At 33.6% G+C, this 20598-nt stretch overlaps 1 protein-coding gene and 1 long non-coding RNA gene across 11 annotated transcripts in view; both read left to right on the top strand.

Moving 5' to 3' along the window:
* LOC127838685 (cytosolic carboxypeptidase 2-like) overlaps positions 1-20598 on the top strand; it is a 177655-nt gene that overhangs the window by 104397 nt on the left and 52660 nt on the right. For 2 of the 10 annotated variants that reach the window (XM_052366580.1, XM_052366589.1), the window contains 4 exons: positions 5465-5521; positions 15019-15088; positions 15890-15913; positions 17184-17333. In XM_052366580.1, the coding sequence (XP_052222540.1) occupies positions 5465-5521; positions 15019-15088; positions 15890-15913; positions 17184-17333 (301 nt within the window). Of the gene's footprint in view, positions 1-1749; positions 1888-5464; positions 5591-15018; positions 15089-15889; positions 15914-17183; positions 17334-20598 lie in introns of all 10 variants that reach the window. The other 8 variants (XM_052366600.1, XM_052366609.1, XM_052366628.1 and 5 more) reach the window with 6 other exon arrangements.
* LOC127838839 (uncharacterized) lies at positions 4349-5095 on the top strand. Its single transcript, XR_008029988.1, has 2 exons — positions 4349-4808; positions 4966-5095. It is a non-coding gene; the product is annotated as an uncharacterized LOC127838839 (long non-coding RNA).

Below are 20598 nucleotides of genomic sequence, written 5' to 3'. Positions count from 1 at the left end.
TCTTATGCACATAATTATGTTCACAGTAAAAATAATCTTTCATCTGGTGTTGGTGTTTGTGTTTGACATGTTTTTCTTTAACAATTCTTCTAGCTGCTTCAATTTCACATCAACTTTGGGCTTTATTTACAGAATCCTGTCTGCCTAATATGCAAATTTACTTGCTGGAGACCTCGATGGATCTGATTGGATAATGGAATAACCAATGAAAATCTAAGTTTCAGTGCCTTGTAGACTAACTAGCTAGTGACCAATCGTATTTGTCAAAAACTTGTGTTACAGCCTATTACCTTATGAAGTGCTGTGTTTCATTTGTATTGTAATCAGACCCAAGAGACTGGCATGTGAACTAGAGACATTTAACAAGGCTCAAACTGAATTTTTACATACATTAATATTGTTATGTGTATACAAAGTTGATCTGAAATAATTTCTTACATTTTGTGTTTATTTATCATATATATTTGTGTATGACTGACATGTTAGTTATGTATGTGCAGTTAGCTAGAATAGTTACTGTGGAGCCTGTTTTATTACTGACTTACAAAAAAGTAAAAAGAAACTCAGAATATTTTGTATTAATTTACATTATGTTGTACTGTGATTAAGTGCATCAGACATGATATTATTCATGATTAATAATGTGTTAGTAAACAAATTTGTTAACTCTTCGAAATGAACATTGCAGCGGATGACATTGTTGTTTTAGCAGGCCTTGGTATACGGAATGAATTTTATAAAAACACTTTTTTTCAAGAAAAATGATTTATTGTTGTGATTGGCAGATTTTTAGACACATATTTGTGTATTTTGAAAGTTGATGCAATTACTTGAGAAGGGTCCAGAAAGATTTTGTCACCTTAACAAGGTAACTCTAAACAAGAGTTCTTGTCAGCAAGCAGTGTCTATGTTCACAAAATGTCTGGGTTTGCACCAAGTCCGTGTTCAAACCATGTCTCCCATTCGCCAAGTGTCTTTGTTTGCAAAGTGTTATACAATGTAGGACAGTGGCTCTCAGTCATCATGGTTTGTCATCTTGTTTTATTTTGGATGTGTTGCAATTGCAATCTTTAATTTTAACTGTGATCATGAATGTCAGTTAGCTATGCTATCAATTGTCATGTTGATGTTTGATGTATTAACAGTATTAAAATATTGCAATGTGGCCATTTCTGCACAGTGGTGTTGGAACTCTAATCAAATTTGTCCACACTTCTTCTGCATGGCTTTTGAATTGTTATAATGTTCATTTTTGAGGTTCAATTCCCATTCAAGTTTTTTTTACCTTAATCAAACATTATTAAAGCATTTTAGCAAAGGCCAAATAACATGTTACACATATTTGTTTTCTTCTAAACAGATTTTACAAATGATAGTTTATTCAGCCTGATAATGAGTTGTTCTATCTTATGAATACTAGGTTTTGTTTTTACACAGTTTTTTTTTTTTAAAAAGCTTTCTGTGATTTCGTGGTTGATCATGTAGATGAAAAAATATATTTTAATGTTTTATTGTTTTAATAAAATTATCTCAGTATTAATACTATAGTTTTAGATTGCATCTAAGAAGCTCCACATTTGCATGTTTAATGTGAAACTACTGTATTATATGCACAAAAGTTTACACAAGTTTCACACTAAACTCTACATATTTATATCCGCCTTAGCACACCACTGTCTTGTATCATTCATGAACCCTATCTTTATAGAAGTGCACACAATGTAAGCTGTGTTCTTGCTCTCTACCCAGAATGCACAGGTCCGTTATATGCAAGGCTCCCCTAAACGCCCCAAATCCCTCGATGAGCGTGTCTCGAGTGAGACTCGGGATTTACGTGGTAGTGCACACGGCCCCAAAGAGAACGGGGATGATCACCAACAGAAGCGGGTAAAACGTCGAGTAAATTCTAACCCCTTTCTGTGCCTCCCCTTATCCACCTAATTGTAGCCTTCAGGTTGTGTATTTATAATATACTAATATATTAATGTCTGTTGTTGTGTATTTTCATGATAGTTTCAATAGTTTGCAATAAAACTCTTTAAACTGTATAACATGTAAACTGTGTAGATATATTTCCAAATTTTCTGCATGTGTATGTCTGCTCCTCTTTTTTGTTTTGCATCAGATAGGTACTTCATATGAGGCTTTGTGTTGTTGTTAACATGTTAAACATCTCTTTAATATTTGCAGCTTGCATGCATGCCATGAGTATCATCTTGATATGGGCAGATTGTTTTAGTTTTTAATAGAATACAAATGTTTCCACATATTTGGAAACATCATGTCTGTTGTTATAGTGTATTGGATATTACTTTGACAATAGTGTTCCTTTTTAAAATTTATTCTAGGATAGAGATGTGTGTATAATTAGGTCATAAATTAATATGACTGTTAAGGTTTGGACATTTAAGCTTAAGTTACGGATGTTTTACTTCAGCCAATTTACAAAGTAAATATTGGAGTCAACAAGAGACTGGTATTAATTTTATTTTATTTCTGATAATTTACTTATAGAAGTACATGTTTTAGACGTTCCTCTTCCCCCCAGATCATCATAATCTTGAAAATATTAATAGTTTTACAAGAATAACTTAACTGGAGGATTGTCTATTATTTTGGCTTGGATGTAATTTCAGTTATACAAAAAAGTATTTTATTGTTGATGACAAGGTCATGGTAAAACTTTCATTTTTAATCAAGCAATTTTATAATAATTTATAATAATAATTTTATTCTAAAAAGAGTTTAACATATAGAGACTGCATGTCATGTACAACAACCATCCCCTTCCTAAAGGTCAAGGTCACACAGTAAGATCAAATGCTTATATGTGTGTTCACAGTCCAGGCTGTAATTTATTTAATCATTTATCCTGCAATTATAAAATAATTTACTACAAATGTTTACCATGTGGAGGTGTGTCGTCCCTTGGGCAAAGGTCTGACACTTCATGCAATGGTCAAACATGTAAATACAAGCATTATTGATTGGCTTGACATGTTGCGTACAGTCACCTAAGCTAGCTGTTTTGTAAAAACCCATTCTGAGAAGAGCACATTTTTATGATATAATACAATATTTTGCTGACAGTACCATAATCTTTCCAATAATTATGAAATTAAGTTTCCAATGTTCAGGTGGTCTTTTATCGTAATTGAAAGTCTTCTTAAGGGATATTTGTATTGGTTTTGACAGAATTTAACATTACTTTCATTCCTCTTAAATGCCATGTAACAAACCCTTGTGACATTGACCTTTGAGCTGTAGACCATATAGTCATCTTTCCTGTCTTTTGGGTAAGCAGCCCACTAATTTGGATAATGCTAGGGTCTAAGCAAAAAAATGATCTTTGATTCTTCAAGGGAGTGGGGGGGGGGGGGGGGGGGGGAATACCATCAATTTATACAATAAACCTGTAAAAATCAACAACATGTGCAGGGTATGCAAAATCTAATATTGATTTACTTCTCAGTTTATGATTTCTATTTTGCGCTCTTTGAGTAATAATATAAAACATTTTATTTTGCAGTATAATTATGATGTCCTCCTAGAAGTGGGTGTTCATTGCTTTGTACCTATTTATGCAAATTTTATTATGGTAATTTAAGAGGACAGGGAGATCCCTACTGATTTTGAGGTCAACAGGTCAAAGGTCAAGGTCCCTTGAGCCCACAGTAAATTTGTAAATTTGTTTACTCATGATATGTACCTGTTGTGCAATGACTTGCTATTAATGTGTATTCTGTCAACCATGGTTCAAGGCTTTTAAGACAGTAATGCCAAAAGCTTTCATCAATTTATTCAGACCATGCTTTGATAAATGTAATATGTCCCTAACTTTACTTTTGTCTTTGTTATTTTTTTCTTGGAATCAGTTTTTTTGTTTGTTGTGTGGTGGTATGTTAAACATCCAGAGTGTATAAAAGATGTTTATAAGATTTTTGTATTTAGTGGAAAGATGATGTTTTTAATATCTTAATATAATTATTTTTTCTTGTGATTGACATTTTAAACAGAAAAAATGTGTTTAAAATCAAAGGAAACACATATTTTAATTTAAGCAAATATAAAATTTTATTTCATTTAAAAACAAGTTTATCAATAAAATGAACTTTTTAAGTTATTTGAAGAATTGTGTTCTAAAGTCTGTTTCAAGTGTACAAAATAAGTGAACATCAATCAGTACATAACCAATACAGTTAGCAGACATTTTCCAATGAAATAATGTGATAATAATCACACCGCGTGCAATTTTTATACGCCCGTATAAAATACGGGACGTATTATGTGAAACCCCTTGGCGGCGGGCGGCGGGCGGCGGGCGGCGGGCGGCGGGCGGCGGGCGGCGGGCGGCGGGCGGCGGGCGGAAGGCATCACTTTGTCCGGACTCTAATTCAAATTGTATTCATCCGATCTTCACCAAACTTGGTCAGCAGTTGCATCTAGTTGATATCTAGGCCAAGTTCGAATATGGGTCATGCCGGGTCAAAAACTAGGTCATAGGGTCAATAAGTGCATTTTCAAAGGGGCCACTTTGTCCGGACTCTATTTCAAATTGTATTCATCCGATCTTCACCAAACTTGGTCAGCAGTTGCATCTAGTTGATATATAGGCCAAGTTCGAATATGGGTCATGCCGGGTCAAAAACTAGGTCATAGGGTCAATTAGTGCATTTTCAACGGCGCCACTTTGTCCGGACTCTAATTCAAATTGTATTCATCCGATCTTCACCAAACTTGGTCAGAAGTTGTATCTAGACAATATCTAGGTCAAGTTCGAATATGGGTCATGCCGGGTCAAAAACTAGGTCACAGGGTCACTTAGTGTATTTCAAGCATTTAGCATGGTGTCCGCTCTCTAATTGAAGTAGTTTTCATCCGATCTTCACCAAACTTGGTCAGAAGTTGTATCTAGACAATGTTTAGGTCAAGTTCAAATATGGGTCATGCCGGGTCAAAAACTAGGTCACAGGGTCACTTAAACCATTTCAAGCATTTAGCATGGTGTCCGCTCTCTAATTGAAGTAGTTATCATCCGATCTTCACCAAATTTGGTCAGAAGTTGTGTCTAGACAATATCTACATGTAGGTCAAGTTCAAATATGGGTCATGCAAGGTTAAAAACTAGGTCACGAGGTCACTTAGTGCATTTCAATCATTTAGCATGGTGTCCGCTCTCTAATTGAAGTAGTTTTCATCAGATCTTCATCAACTTTGGTCAGAAGTTGTGTCTAGATGATATGTAGGTCAAGTTCAAAAATGGGTCATTTTAAAGTTATCAAGTTGTCCAAAGCCTTAAAACGGGCGTATCTTGTGACAGTTTGGCACTCTTGTTACCATTTCAAACAAACAAAAAAACAATAATAATCTCAGTGTGGATATTACCAATTATTTGACATCTATATACACAATCAATAGAACCAAGCCAATAATACTGATGCTTAAAATATGGTACTGTTTACAGCCTCGCAAACTTCTCGAGACCGCAAAATGTGATGCAGAGGATACGCAGGCCATAGCTGTGAGCTTTAGCCCATGTAGTAATTCTGAGTTATCGCCTTCTGCAAACACGCTCGCAACTCCTGCAGGGGTAACGTGTGAATTTCGTCGCACATTTTGTCCAGCACTCGATCATATAACCAGGCTTTCTTTTTCACAGTTCTTTTGTTTTCATGTTGTCTGCTCTTAGTTGGTCTTCTGCGGAAAATTTAAGAGTTAAAAATAACCCTATCATAGATGAACATTTTCTTGAGATCCTCAATTTAGAGTCAAGTAACATGTCACCGATTATGTAAGTGATGTTTTATCCTACAAAATTACAAAAATGTACATTCCCAATGTATTTGTGATTTTCTTCACATACAAAATGTATCTTGCACAAACCTCGACAATTATGACTATGATTTATGTGAACCACACTCAGGGAAAATGGGCTTTATGCATGTGCGTTAACTAGTGTCCCAGATTAGCCTGTGCATTCTGCATAGGCTAATAAGGGATACAACTGTTTGCCAAGAATGCAAAATTAATTCCATGATTAGCAAACTTGTGCACAACTGCAAAGGCTAATTTGAAATGTTATTAATAATGTTCATAAAGCCCAGTTTTTCCAGGGTGCAGCTTGTTTTATCTTCAAGGGCAGTCTTGCAAGTTACTTGGTATACAATCAGAGATGCTCATTGATTAGCAGACAAACCATTGACTGCTATATTGTTGTGTGTAATCAAGTCACAGTTATTGCCCCTTATCATAAGAGGTATAGTAGAAATGGCTCTTAAGCTGTGAAAATGTTGGAAGTGAGGTTATGCCATTGCATCGTTCATAAAAAGTAAGTCATACTAGCAGTGTTCTGGAAAAACAAGGTTTCATGCATGCACGTTTGGTGGAAAGCAAAGAACTGTGAAATTTTGTATTTTTTTTAGATGGTTTCTTTCATAGATGATTGATGTGGGTGTGTCCTTTATACTTCCTATAGAGGAAAATTTAACCAGACTTTTATGTTGCTTCTTAAATAAAATTAAGTATTTTTTTAATGATTACAATTTTGTTTTGTATTAACATCTGTTTTTAATGAGATAATTGTGTGCTTTATTATGTTCCCCGAAAATTTTCGGGGAGCATATAGTTGCCAGTTTGTCCTTCCTTACTTCCTTACGTCACACTTTTGTTACAGTTTCTCATAGCACCTTCAATACTTTACCGATCTCTTTCATATTTGGCATGTAGGTACCTTGCATGGACCTCTACCTTTTGATGAGGTTTGAGGTCACTGGGGTAAAGGTCACTGAGGCTAATAATAGATTTTTCTGTCACACTTTTGTTACAGTTTCTCATACAACCTTCAATACTTTACCGATCTCTTTCATATTTGGCATGTAGGTTCCTTGCATGGACCTCTACCTTTTGATGAGGTTTGAGGTCACTGGGGTCAAGGTCACCGAAGCTAATAATAGATTTTTCCATCACACTTTTGTAACAGTTTCTCATAGCACCTTCAATACTTTACCAATCTCTTTCATATTTGGCATGTAGGTACCTTGCATGGACCTATACCTTTTGATGAGGTTTTAGGTCACTGGGGTCAAGGTCATCGAGGCTAATAATAGATTTTCCATCACACTTTTGTTACAGTTTCTCATAGCACCTTCAATACTTTACCGATCTCTTTCATATTTGGCATGTAGATACCTTGCATGGACCTCTACCTTTTGATGAGGTTTGAGGTCACTGGGGTCAAGGTCACTGAGGCTAATAATAGGTATTTCCGTCATGCTTTTGTTACAGTTTCTCATAGCACCTTCAATACTTTACCGATCTCTTTCATATTTGGCATGTAGGTACCTTGCATGGACCTCTACCTTTTGATGAGGTTTAAGGTCACTTGGGTCAAGGACACTGAGGCTAATAATAGATTTTCCATCATGCTTTTGTTACTTTACCGATCTCTTTCATATTTGGCATGTAGGTACCTTCCATAGACCTCTACCTTTTGATGAGGTTTGAGGTCACTTGGGTCAAGGTCACTGAGGCTAATAATATATTTTCTTTCACGCTTTTCTTACAGTTTCTCATAGGGCCTTCAATACTTTACCAATCTCTTAAATATTTTCCACGTTGGTACCTTGCATGGACCTCTACCTTTTGATGAGGTTTGAGGTCACCGTGCTCAAGGTCACCGAGGCTATTAATATATTTTCCGTCACGCTTTTGTAACAGTTTCTCATAGCACCTTCAATACTTTACCGATCTCTTTCATATTTTGCATGTAGGTACCTTGCATGGGCCTCTACATTTTGATGAGGTTTGAGGTCACTGGGGTCAAGGTCAAGGTAACCAAGGCTAATAAAAGATTTTTTTAGGTGGTTATTAACACATAGATTGACAAAGCGCATTATTGGGGAGCATCCATCAGTTTCACTGATATTCTTGTTTATGTTGAAATCCCAGTGAAACAATATACCAGTAATAACAATGAGGACAATAATCATAAACAGGCTTTAATCTTTGGATAAGCAAACATACATAACAACGTACTGCTTACTACAAACTTTGGAAGCTGCAAACATTGAGATGCACCTTGTGGGCCTTTGCATTAAAAAATGTGCACTATAACCATGTCTTCAAAACATGGACATCATTGAAAATCAAATACCTCTGAAATCAATTTACATTTTTTATATGCCCGTTTTTTAAAACGGGACGCATTATAAGATCACCCTTGGCGGGCGGTGGCCACAGCAGTGTCCGCTCTATTATTCAAATAGTTTTCATCCGATCTTCACCAAACTTGGTTAGAAGTTGTATCTAGACAATATCTAGGTCAAGTATGAATATTGGTCATGCTGGGTCAAAAAGTAGGTCATGGGGTCACTTAGTGCATTTCAAGGATTTAGCATGGTGTACACCCTCTAATTGAAGTAGTTTTCATCCGATCTTCATCACACTTGGTCAGAAGTTGTATCTAGACAATATCTAGGTCAAGTATGAATATGGGTCATGCCGGGTCAAAAACTAGGTCATGGTTTCACTTAGTGCATTTCAAGGATTAAGCATGGTGTCCGCTCTCTAATTGAAGTAGTTTTCATCCGATCTTCACCAAACTTGGTCAGAAGTTGTATCTAGACAATATCTAGGTCATGTTCGATGATGGGTCATGCCTGGTCAAAAACTAGGTTATGGGGTCACTTAGTGCATTTCAAGGATTTAGCATGGTGTCCACTCTCTAATTGAAGTAGTTTTCATCCGATCTTTACCAAATTTGGTCAGAAGTTGTGTCAAAATGATATCTAGGTCAAGTTCAAATATGGGTGATGCTGGGTAAAAACTATGTTAAGCATGGTGTCCGCTCTCTAATTGAAGTAGTTTTCATCCGATCTTCACCAAACTTGGTCAGAAGTTGTATCTAGACAATATCTAGGTCATGTTCGAGGATGGGTCATGCCTGGTCAAAAACTAGGTTATGAGGTCACTTAGTGCATTTCAAGCATTTAGCATGGTGTCCGCTCTCTAATTGAAGTAGTTTTCATCTGATCTTCACCAACTTTGGTCAGAAGTTGTGTCTAGATGACATGTAGGTCAAGTTCAAATATGGGTCATGGCAAAGTTACATGTGTATCAAGTTGTCCAAAACCTTCAAACGGGAGTATCTTGTGACAGTTTGGCACTCTTGTTGAAATATAGTTTAATAAAATTATTCTATGGAATCTTTTATTTAGAAAACAATTTAAGTAAATTTGAAATTTAAAAAAATAAAATAGAGCAGCAGAAAAATGTTTTATTTTTAGATTTTTACTGTATTTTCAATAATTTTCTTGGAAGAACATGTTTTACTCTAAGCTTTTCCTGATTAAATCGTATAGTTTTGCAGAAGCTGTGATGTGTGACGTGACCAGCTTTTACTAAAATATTTCTATAATATTTGAAGTGAATACAACACAATTGTTTTAAAAAATCTGAAAAGACTCCTTCACTTAAATAAAAGAATTTTAAAAAGTATTGTATATGTTTAAAACTTCATTCTTTTTGATATTGATATATAATATCAATTGCCTTACTTGTTGACATAACACATGTAGTTGTCTTTCTTTTCATGAGTTGACATACCACATATAGTATGGCAACTGCAAGAACAGTACTTTTTATTTTTCTTAGGGGGAATGGTTTTGTCAACTTTTCTTTCAGAAAATACATGCATAAATGAATCTAGCTTAATTGTAAAATAATGTACAATTAAATATAGCAAATATAGCAAATGTCTAGATTTTGTTTTGTTTCAGGAAAAAAACTTCTGTAAACTCTACTATGATTTTAAAACTATATATAATTAATTTTACTAAACTTATTTATACAAATTTAAGTGTGGTATACTGGAATCGCCATGTACGTTTGCATGTTTGCCGGTCCAACTGACTGTAGACCAAAACATGTTCCTAGGCTTTCTCCTACGCTTGTCAACATACAACATATCAATATTCAGACACTGTTTCTCATGATAGGAAGATGTGCATGTGCACTTTTCATCATCGTTTGTTAACAATTACACAAGTTATGACCCTCATTCTGTCAGCTAGTCGATCATTTCACCTTTTGTCTGCTCATTATTTCCATTTCATTTATACCCTTTGACAGACTTCAATGGCACTCAAATGTTGAGGATGATGAATGTGAAAAGGCATGAGTCAGTCATGTTGGCCCAAGGTCAAGGTCATACTTCAAGGCGTTAGCCTCCATTTCTGCTCAATAACCCATACATGTATACCTTTTGAAGAATTTTTATGAAACTCGGCTGAAATGTCATTTAGAGGATGTTAAGAAGTCAATAGCCTGTAAAGCCTAAAGGTTAAGGTTAAAAGTGTATGCCTCTATTGCTGTTTATAGAACCCTACATCTTACTATCATTTTATTTCCCTTTAGTTACTGTCAAGTCCAGCTCACATCTTAAAAATTATGAGTGGTATGAACTTGACACTTAGTAATTTATGTATGTAAATCTCAGTAAATGGAACTGCTGTGCAAAACAACCATAACCCTTCATTTCCTAATTTCACAATTAAATCCCTTGCGAATGTTCATGCTGAAATTTTCAGATGGCATATTTTGCCTTTAATACATGGTATCAAGGAGAAACTAAATAAGTAGGTAGCTTGAATTGCTGGGAAACCCGTTCTTAAAAATGAGCTTCAATTGCCTTTTGGCAAAGTGACACGGAATAAGGGAGGTATTTCAGAAACAACTGTGACAGATGTAGTTTGCATAGTTGTTTTGTGCATCAAGCATATTCAACATTCTTGCAAATTATGACAATTATGTAAGCTGTTTTGTATATTATATTGTTATACTTATGTTGTTAACTAAGTAGACTTTTGTAGCAAATTTGGTTTTGAGCACAATTTATTTTTGCTTTATTTACAAGGTAGAGATTCGTTGTTTATGATATTCATATGTGATAAAAAATAGTTAAAAATGCCTATTTTAGATGTGTGTTTTGTTTTTACATTTTTATAGTAGTTAACATATTTTTAGCAAATCAAAATGGAGGCATATAATAATTTCATTCTCAGTGTTTCCTTCCCTCTGTCCTTCTTTCAGTCCCACAACTTGTGCTGAATATCATCAGGATTTTCAGAGATATTGCTTCTTGTTTATTTTATTGTGCAGACCATTACACTTTTGAAAGTATTTAATAGAATCTTTGTATAGAGGATATTTAGAGGAATTGCAGAGTAAAATAAGCACAACTCTCTAATCAGTGTTTCTGGATTAATTGTCTTTTGCTTATTTTGTGTATATTCTGTTTCTTGCGTAGAGCATTTCTGCAATTATTGAATGTATTCATATAATGAAAGATTGTGTTATGACAAAAAATGAAATGTTGTTTTTTAGAGCAATAGCTCTGTCTGCAATATGAACAGAGTTATCGTCCTTTGTTATTTGTTCATTTTATTCATCTTGACAATATATAGGCCGAGTTTTAATCTGAGTTGTGTGTACCAAAACAACAAGGCTACAATCTAAAAAATATACAACTCAAGAAGCCACATTTATGACTCAATCTTTGTACATCATTCCCAGAATGTTTTCTTAACAATATCATGGTCGTGTTTGAGTCTATATCACATGGGTTAAAAAACACCCCCTGTACGTTGATAATCCAAACTGAGTTGGATTCAAACTGAAGAAAAAAATGTCGGCCGAAACTGAAACTGAAAGGTAGGTGATCATTTTATCATTTCTGCTAATTTAGTCACTATAAGGACATAATAAATGTTTTACACATGTGATAATGAATGTCTGACACAGACATGCGTTTTGAGTTTTGCAATGATTTAATAGTTTTCTAGTAAAAAACAATAATTTTGTCTTCGGAAAATGCAAATTTTCATTAAATGCAACCTATTTGTTGAATTATTAACACGTTTATTGACAAAAGAGCAAACGAAACTGTAACAGAGATATGCCAAATTATATCATGAACGTCCTTTAAAATTTTACTTTTAACACATAGTGTGTTTCTGTGTTAAAATCATGTGTTTGCAGAACGGGTATAAAAATTTATGGATAAATCCAAACTGATATGAAAATTTATGTGGATAATAACCAAACTCAAAATGGATGATGCACAAACTGTGATTTGTTGAACATGTTTTCCGAAGACAGGTTGGATATTTTTCTTGAAAACGACTATTTATAACTAAAAACTCACACTATGTGTATAATGGAATATAAAAAATACTTTCAACGAACATCAACATTCATTAATTAGCTATTAGTGAAATCAATTTCAACGGAACTTGCATATATATACAATGAGATTAGAAGAAAAATAAGCATGCGAAATGTGCATTCCACATACACAGAGATGCCATAATACGTGTTCCATGCCATTTCCATGCCATTTTGGACAGCATGAAAAGCATAGACATTAAAAAATGTCCCTATATTTTTTTCCTTTTTTTTATTTTTGAAAGATTGTCTAATAAATTATTGAATGTGAACAATTTCCCATTGATGGCTTACGTTATACTGTCAAGCACTCGAATAGTCAAGCGCGCTGTCCTCTGACAGCTCTTGTTTATGATGATTGTTAAACAATGTGCTAAAATGCTTTTATGGTCAGAAATTAAATAAATCTCTAAATATGTTACAAGAGTGTTCATTTTACATAGATCTTTACATAAAGACATCTTGCAGTTTGGTCATTATCTATCGACTTCCTAATGATAGTTTGGAATTATCCATACACTAGTTAGGTCATTATCCAATTTGTATATTCTTGTCCCAATCAAATACGAATATATTGCGTTTTCGAGCATTTACGCAAATCAAATTTTTTAACATACATGTATTAAAGGTTAATACACAAGTCCAAGCATTAAAACATTAAAAACGTTCGACTATAATTGTTTTGGGCCTAAAACTTTTGACTATTTCATTTACTTTTTCCAGATTTTCAAACATATTCATTTTATTTTGAGGTTATTGTTTTTAATTGTTATGGGTTTATTAGCGCATTGTATCCGGCAAATAACATTTTATAAAAAAGAAACGTTTATTATGTCACAACTTACATTAAATAAAAGTGTTCTTAGAAATAAATGACTGGAGTCTTTATTTCTGTCGCAATTTTTTCTTCAGTTTGAATTATCCTACTCAGTTTGGATTATCGACGTACAGGGGGTGAAAACAGGTCACCATTTTAATTCTTTGACAATAAGAGATTTTTAACTCGAATAAACACTTGAAGGTCCATATGGCCCTTTTCAATTACATTTGGGTCTGTATTTTCTTTATATCCCATGTCTTTAACATGTTTTTGTAGCTTGTTTCTGTATGACTAAGAAAAACCACAGGTGGGTAGCGTGTGGCTATGATATTAATTAGTGAAAACATCATTTTGAATGATAAATAATCATAACGAAAAATTAACTTTTCTGAAAAAAAATATTTCACTATCAAATATATATATAACAAGGTATGCAACTCAAAATCAGCCCAAAACGGGGTGCATCGCTTTGAACAGCCATATCTTCATCAATTGTGCAGCGATTTTCACGATCTCGGTCTTATTCAACGCAGAAATGAATTTCCTTTCTGGAAATGTAATGTCTTGCAATATTTTTACAAATGCTGGGTCAACTTTTCAGAAATAACATGATACACAACTCGCATGACCCAGTTGACAGTGATCATGCTGTCTTTAAGACTGAAATCTTCACGGAGTAAAGGGCAACTTCCCTACAAAGTTCATGTAGTTCGATACCATAATTCAATAAAACGTATGAAAAAACATTATTACCGTTCTTGTCGATACATTCTGCATCAAGACTAACTGTCCAGCGCCGTTTGAAACCTTTGTTTACATACATTTCAACTAACTGACATTTTAAACATACGAGTGATTTCATTGGTCCAATGCGGAGGTGTGTCTTTACAACTGGAGATTTCATTCATAAAGACAGCATGATCACTGTCAACTGGGTCATGCGTGTTGTGTATCGTGTTATTTCTTAAAAGTTGACCCAGCATTTGTAAAAATATTGCAAGACATATACATTTCCAGAAAGGAAATTCATTTCTGCGTTGAATAAGACCGAGATCGTGAAAATCGCTGCACAATTGATGAAGATATGGTTGTTCAAAGCGATGCACCCCGTTTTGGGCTGATTTTGAGTTGCATACCTTGTTATATATATATTTGATAGTGAAATATTTTTTTTCAGAAAAGGTAATTTTTCGTTATAATATGATTACATGTATTTATCATTCAAAATGATGTTTTCACTAATTAATATCATAGCCACACGCTACCCACCTGTGAGAAAAACTTGGACTATTTTGGTTATTAGGCTAAATTGAACTTTGAACTCAATAGTTATGAACTTGATGAGAAAATTCTGATAAGTAAAATTTTTGCAATATTTAAACTTGATTGGTTTTCATCCAAACTTTACAGACAGTTTTAAAGGTAATGTCATCAATCTTTCAGAACGGGCCTCAGGTGTGCCTTCATGGTCTTTTTTGTGTTATCTTGTTTATGTACAAAAGTTTTAATATACAGGGATTAGCTAGACTAAAGGCTATCTAGAGTGTAATTACAGACAAGCCTATGAAAACATTTCTGCTTTTAGTTGTACTAATATCCATATTGCAGTTTTAAAAGCAAGCAGACTGAAATTTAGGGATTTAGAATAAGAAAAGTATTATATTAAACAAAATTCATATTTATATTTATTCTTAATTTATGCAGCCCTAAATGTAAGTTAAATTAATTATGATGCTTTGTATGAAACAATAGTCATTCAGTATGTTAAGTGATGTATTATGTGAAATATAACAAAAATAGTGCTAAATAAATATATAATACATGCATAATGAAACATTAAGACAACAATTAAAGTTGTTGCAATGAATAGTATGTATGATGATTCAAGCACTCGTGACAAACTAAGTTTGAACCATTCAATATGTATTAATCAAATTTTAAAATATGTAAAAAAAGGTTCTTTTTTAAATTTTCAGAACACATATTTGGAGTCCCTAACTGAGGCATACATTCGGAAAGGAATCATTCAAAAACAGCATGAGCAAGGTAAAAATTAACCTGGGGAAATCAATAGTGCTAACAATGTTGTGATTGAATAAAGATTCTTTAGATAAATTCATAATACTAGTTTTTAAACTGGCATGTTTTAAATTCAGAGATAAAGCCATGAGCTTTTTTATTGCATGTTTATACTTGAGGCATGTTGTTCAGAAATAGTTATTACGCCATATGTGACTGGCAAATCTCCAGACAAGAGCTTTCTTGTCCCCTAATGAGACCATGCAGCCTTGCGTGACTTTAACCCTTTTAGCGCTGGAACCGAATTTTAAAGGCCTTTGCAAACAGTTTGGATCAAGATCAGACGCCACAATGTGTTTGCTATTCTGATAGTGGTCTTTGAAAAACAGTGAAGAAAATAATGATTTTAGAAATTCAGCAGACACCAATTTAGCAGACGAGAAATATCCCAGCATGCAAAGAGTTAAAGCTGACATTGTAGCTCGAGCCTTGAACAGCTTCATAAATGGGCATACTGGTCTGAAGTTATGCTGGTCACATCATCCATGCCATAGGATTCATTTTTGCATGACATGGCTTAAATAATACACTTTGATGTCTTTGATTTGTTTTTAAATGTGAACTTTATTACTTTATAGACAGATTACCATTGATGCAAACATTTGACATGGGCATCGGTTTGTACAATAAATTGAAAGAAAGGAAAAGAAAGTTAACATTAGAAAGAAAATTAGCAAGGAATAGTTGGGGAAAGAGAGATTTCTTATTTATTTCTTACTAAAAAAATATTATTTTTTATTTTGAGGGCCATTTTTATTCTTTTCTTAGCAGCAAGGCGCTTACAAGGAAAAGGTAGTGAAACTTGCTTCATGTCAAAGTGTACTCATAGATTTGTCATACACCAATTTTTTCTTCTCGGGTTGTGGACAATTATGATCACCAAATCTGAACTAAATTATATTGCCTTAAAATGTTTAAGTATTTTTGTTATTGTTTATATTATGTTTAGTCACTTTACTTAATTACAAGGATCAACTGCAGTTTGATCATGCGTGAGCAACTCGGTTCACATTTGGTGAAAATTGTACAGCAAAAAGAAAAAAAAAGATTTAATTAATGTAGTGACAGTGCCAGGTTTTCTTTAATTTATGTAAATTAAAAGTAATCACTTGTTTAAATATATGTTAAATAAATTTATCAGTAATATCAATGCACTTTACAATAACTGTTTTGACCTTCAATGTTGCTTATACTTACATGTTTTAGCCTAGTGCTTATTGCATTGAGTTTAAAAAGACACAGTAATTATATTGGACTGTTTATCAGGTTAACTATATATTTTAATCTATAATAATATAACAAACAAAAGTAAATGCTTCATTCTTTTCAAACAGTAAGAGCTGATATGAGCTAGGTCATGCAAAAAAGGTTTGGTTTGGAGCTTAGCTGTCTGCTATTTATAACACAAAAAATTTCATGATGACTTTAAAGCGGCTAGGTTAGCTCCTGACCAGACTGCACGAATGGCCAGGCTTGCCTGGAGCTATGCTTGGTGCATATGGCACAAGATCCATTTTTGCATGACATTGGTCATATTTCTCACCAGTAGTTTTAGTTGTCCAGTAAGGTGCTTGGTCTTCAACAACAGGGTTGGGAGCACTTCTTACATAATGGCAAACACGTCTTTAAGCACGAGTATTCAAATTTCAACAAATCTGAATTTGCACAGGCCAAAGCTGTTGCTACTGCATAATGAAACCTGAATGTTATGCTGTCTTACTGCTTTGTGTAAAAAGTAAAGTGTACTCTGATTAAGAAAATAACCCTTGTTATTTAATGCAATCGAACCATTGAATCCGAAAACAACTATAAGAAAAATTAAAATATATTTCGGCTGCAACACGTACAACCAGGAAAAGTCTTGATATTCAAAAGTCTTGATGTTCTATCAATGAAATCTATACCATAAGTCAATAATTTGACAGCTTAGATGTTGTCAAAAACCTCCTTGATTAAGTGAAGACATTTTAAGTTGTGACCCCTCACAAAGCTTCTAATGCAATGACTGTGCATGTGTTCTGTGGTGTGTGCTGCATGTTGTGTGTGTTTTCTCTCACTACAGCTCCCGCTCATTTACGCTATTCAGGCACGGTGGGGAAACCCCCTCCTGCACAGGGCGCCATGCCCATCAGTTTCGAGGGACTCTGTCCCCACCACGAGCAAGCATTTGCAGCCCAGCTCATGGCCCAGCAACTGCAAAACATGACCGGAGGTAATGCTATGACATGCGTATGCATACATGTCTGTTTGGCTATCAACCAAAGTAAATCAACACTATAAAGAATTATGTGAAGTAATGCTCTAAGAAGTTGATCGATCATGATTATGTGTGTTTTGCTATGAACCGCTGTATGGTAAAATGTGATGCTTTTAGAAGTTTATGCATTAATTTGTAATTGGCCATGAGCCACTGTAAAGCTAATTATCACTGGATTTAATGATTCAAGAAATGTATGCATAAACATATGTTTGGCTACAAACCACTGTAAAAACAATAACTGGAAGTATATCGAGGGTTTGGCGCAAAACTATTGTAACTCACATTTTTAGAATTTTACAGGAGATCAAAAAAACATCCTTGTTTCCCTAATTTTCACTTCCTGATAAAAACCAGGCTAAAACTTGTAGTAAATAACTGTATTTAAACATAACAGTTAACAATTTGTTTAAATATTGATTCATTTAAATGTATTTGATTAATATCAAGATACAATACTGTTGCGTTAAAATTTATTCCTTTTTAGCCAATATAATTTGGTGCAAAACTATTGTATCTAAAGATACATTACTTTTGCACTAAGTTTTTATCTAAAATTGATGGTTTTGACATATCCAAGAAATATTGTAACTATAAAGGAAGATTTTTAATGGACATGTCCTTTTGTTTATTACCTTAATTTTATAATGTAATTATAAAGAAGGGAAGAAATCTTTTAATGACATTAAATTAAGTATACTTCGATGGACGGTTGGTTTCATTTCAACTGTTACAGTAGAAAATGCACACCATGACTGGCCATGCAGGTACTTACAACTGACAAGACTGGTATCTTACAAAATAACATTCCATCAAAATAAACAAATTTAAATGAGTGTATTATGATAATAATATCAATAATCATTGATACAATGCCACATAACAGTTGCAAGTGAAAATAAACACTTAAGTATTGATATGATAGGTATCTTTAATATTTACAAAAGTAGATTTACCTTAAGTACCTTTAATATAAAATTGAAATATGTTATTTCCTTAATCTTATTTTTTTTTATTTAGCAAAGATTTGTTTAATTCCCATTGTATGCCATTATACTAAAATGCCATAGTTATAATCAAATAATGTATAAAGACAGTCATTTAATTGCAGAACTTGTGAAATAATTGGCAATTGATATGTGAATTAAAAGTCTGCATTATGCAATTAAAACATGTATTGTTATAATTACACACTATTCCTATATTTCTAATGTTTAGGTCCATAACTTCATTATAAACAAACAAAACAAAAAATCCAAAACATTAAAATGATACTTAATGCTAACATCCAAACATTACTTCATCAGTAACTTTCATACAAAATTTTCATAAAGGAGGAGAAAGAAGAATGTATGTTGGACACCAATGGAATGGCATGAGCTTTGCAAAGCATTAAATGTGCCTTTTTCACGTTTTGGTAAATTGAAAAAATAAAAAAAAGTTGTTTCAGATTTGCAAATTTTCGTTATAGTTATGATATTTGGTGAGGAAACAGTAAAATTCGGAACAATTACGATGCTCTAAATTATCCATTATGCATCTTTTGACAATTTAAAAACCTGAAATTATAAAGTGTTGCAACAGGAAACAAATGAATAATTTGGAGAGTTCTGTTGTTGTTTTTATATTTTGTTAATCTACGAGGATTGCTTACGGTATATAAAATATCAAATACATCAATCATTGTATAAGCACAGATGGCCGAGTGGTCTTAGCGGTAGACGTTTACTCCAGGACTCCAGGGGTCAGTGATTCCAGCTCAGCTGAGGGTTACTGTTTTTTTTCTTCTTTTTTTATTTCATTCTTGTTTTACTGGAGCTTTGTTGATCCAATGTTTACAATTATCAATATAAAGCATTTAATGACAATCTTCAATACATGCCAAAATCTGTGAAAAGGCCCCTTATGAGGTCTCTGTCTTTTTCCCATTTCAATTTGATTCAACAGAATCCTCCTTTGAATTTCTTGGTCGTTGCATCAGATTTAACTCATGAAACCATATCGGTACTGATAAAACACCAATACCCGTGTACATTTAACTCAATTGTACTAAATGTTATTTATCATAGTCAGCAATACCATACATTGACTGATGTACCCGACCGTGTAAACTCAAACATCCTTAATGTTATTCATCATAGTCAGAAATATCATACCTTGACTAATGTACCCTTGTAAATTCAATCATCAAAATGTTATTTATCATAGTCAAATATGCCATACCTTGAATAATGTATCCGTTTAAATTCAAACATCCTGAGTGTTATTTTTCATAGTCAGATATACCACACCTTGACTTAATATGTACCTGTGTAAATTCAAACATCCTTAATGTTATTTACCATAGTCTGAAATATCATACCTTGACTGATGTACCCGTGTAAATTCAAACATCCTAAATGCTATTTATCATAGTCAGGAATACCATACCTTGACTAATGTACCCATGTGATTAAAATATCCTAAATGTTAGTTACCATACTCAGAAATACCGTAACTTGACTAATGTACCAGTGTAAATTCAAACATCCGAAATGTTTTTATTTATAGTCAGATATTCCATACCTTGACTCAGATGTACCCGTGTAAACTCAAACATCCCAAATGTTATTTATCATAGTCAGATATACCATACCTTGACAAATAAACCCGTGTTAATTGAAACATTCTAAATGTTATCTACCACTGTAAGGAATGCCATGATACCTTTACTAATGTACCCGTGTAAATTCTTACATTCTAAATGTTATTTATCATAGTCAGATATACCATACCTTGACTAATGTACCCGTTTAAATTCAAACATCCTTAATGTTATTTATCAAAGTCAGGAATACCATACCTTGACTAATTTACAAGTGTAAATTCAAACATCCTAAATGTTATGTACCATAATCAGAAATACCATACCTTGACTTATGTACCGGTGTAAATGTAAACATCCTAAATGTTATTTATCATAGTCAGATATACCATGCCTTGCTTTATAAACCTGTGTAAATGCAAACATCCTAAATGCTATTTACCACAGCCAGAAATACCATACCTTAAATAATGTACCATACCTTGACTGATGTTCCTGTGTAAAATTATCCTAAATGCTATTTATCATTGTCAGGAGTACCACACCTTGACTAATGTACCTGTGTAAGTTCAAACATCCTTAATGTTATTTACTATTATAGTCTGGAATACCACACCTTGACTGATGTACCCGTGT

This window comes from Dreissena polymorpha, chromosome 1 (assembly GCF_020536995.1).
Source record: "Dreissena polymorpha isolate Duluth1 chromosome 1, UMN_Dpol_1.0, whole genome shotgun sequence".
Classification (NCBI taxonomy): domain Eukaryota; kingdom Metazoa; phylum Mollusca; class Bivalvia; order Myida; family Dreissenidae; genus Dreissena; species Dreissena polymorpha.
The sequence above is the reverse complement of the archived record's forward strand: the minus strand, read 5'-3'. Positions and strand labels throughout refer to the sequence as shown.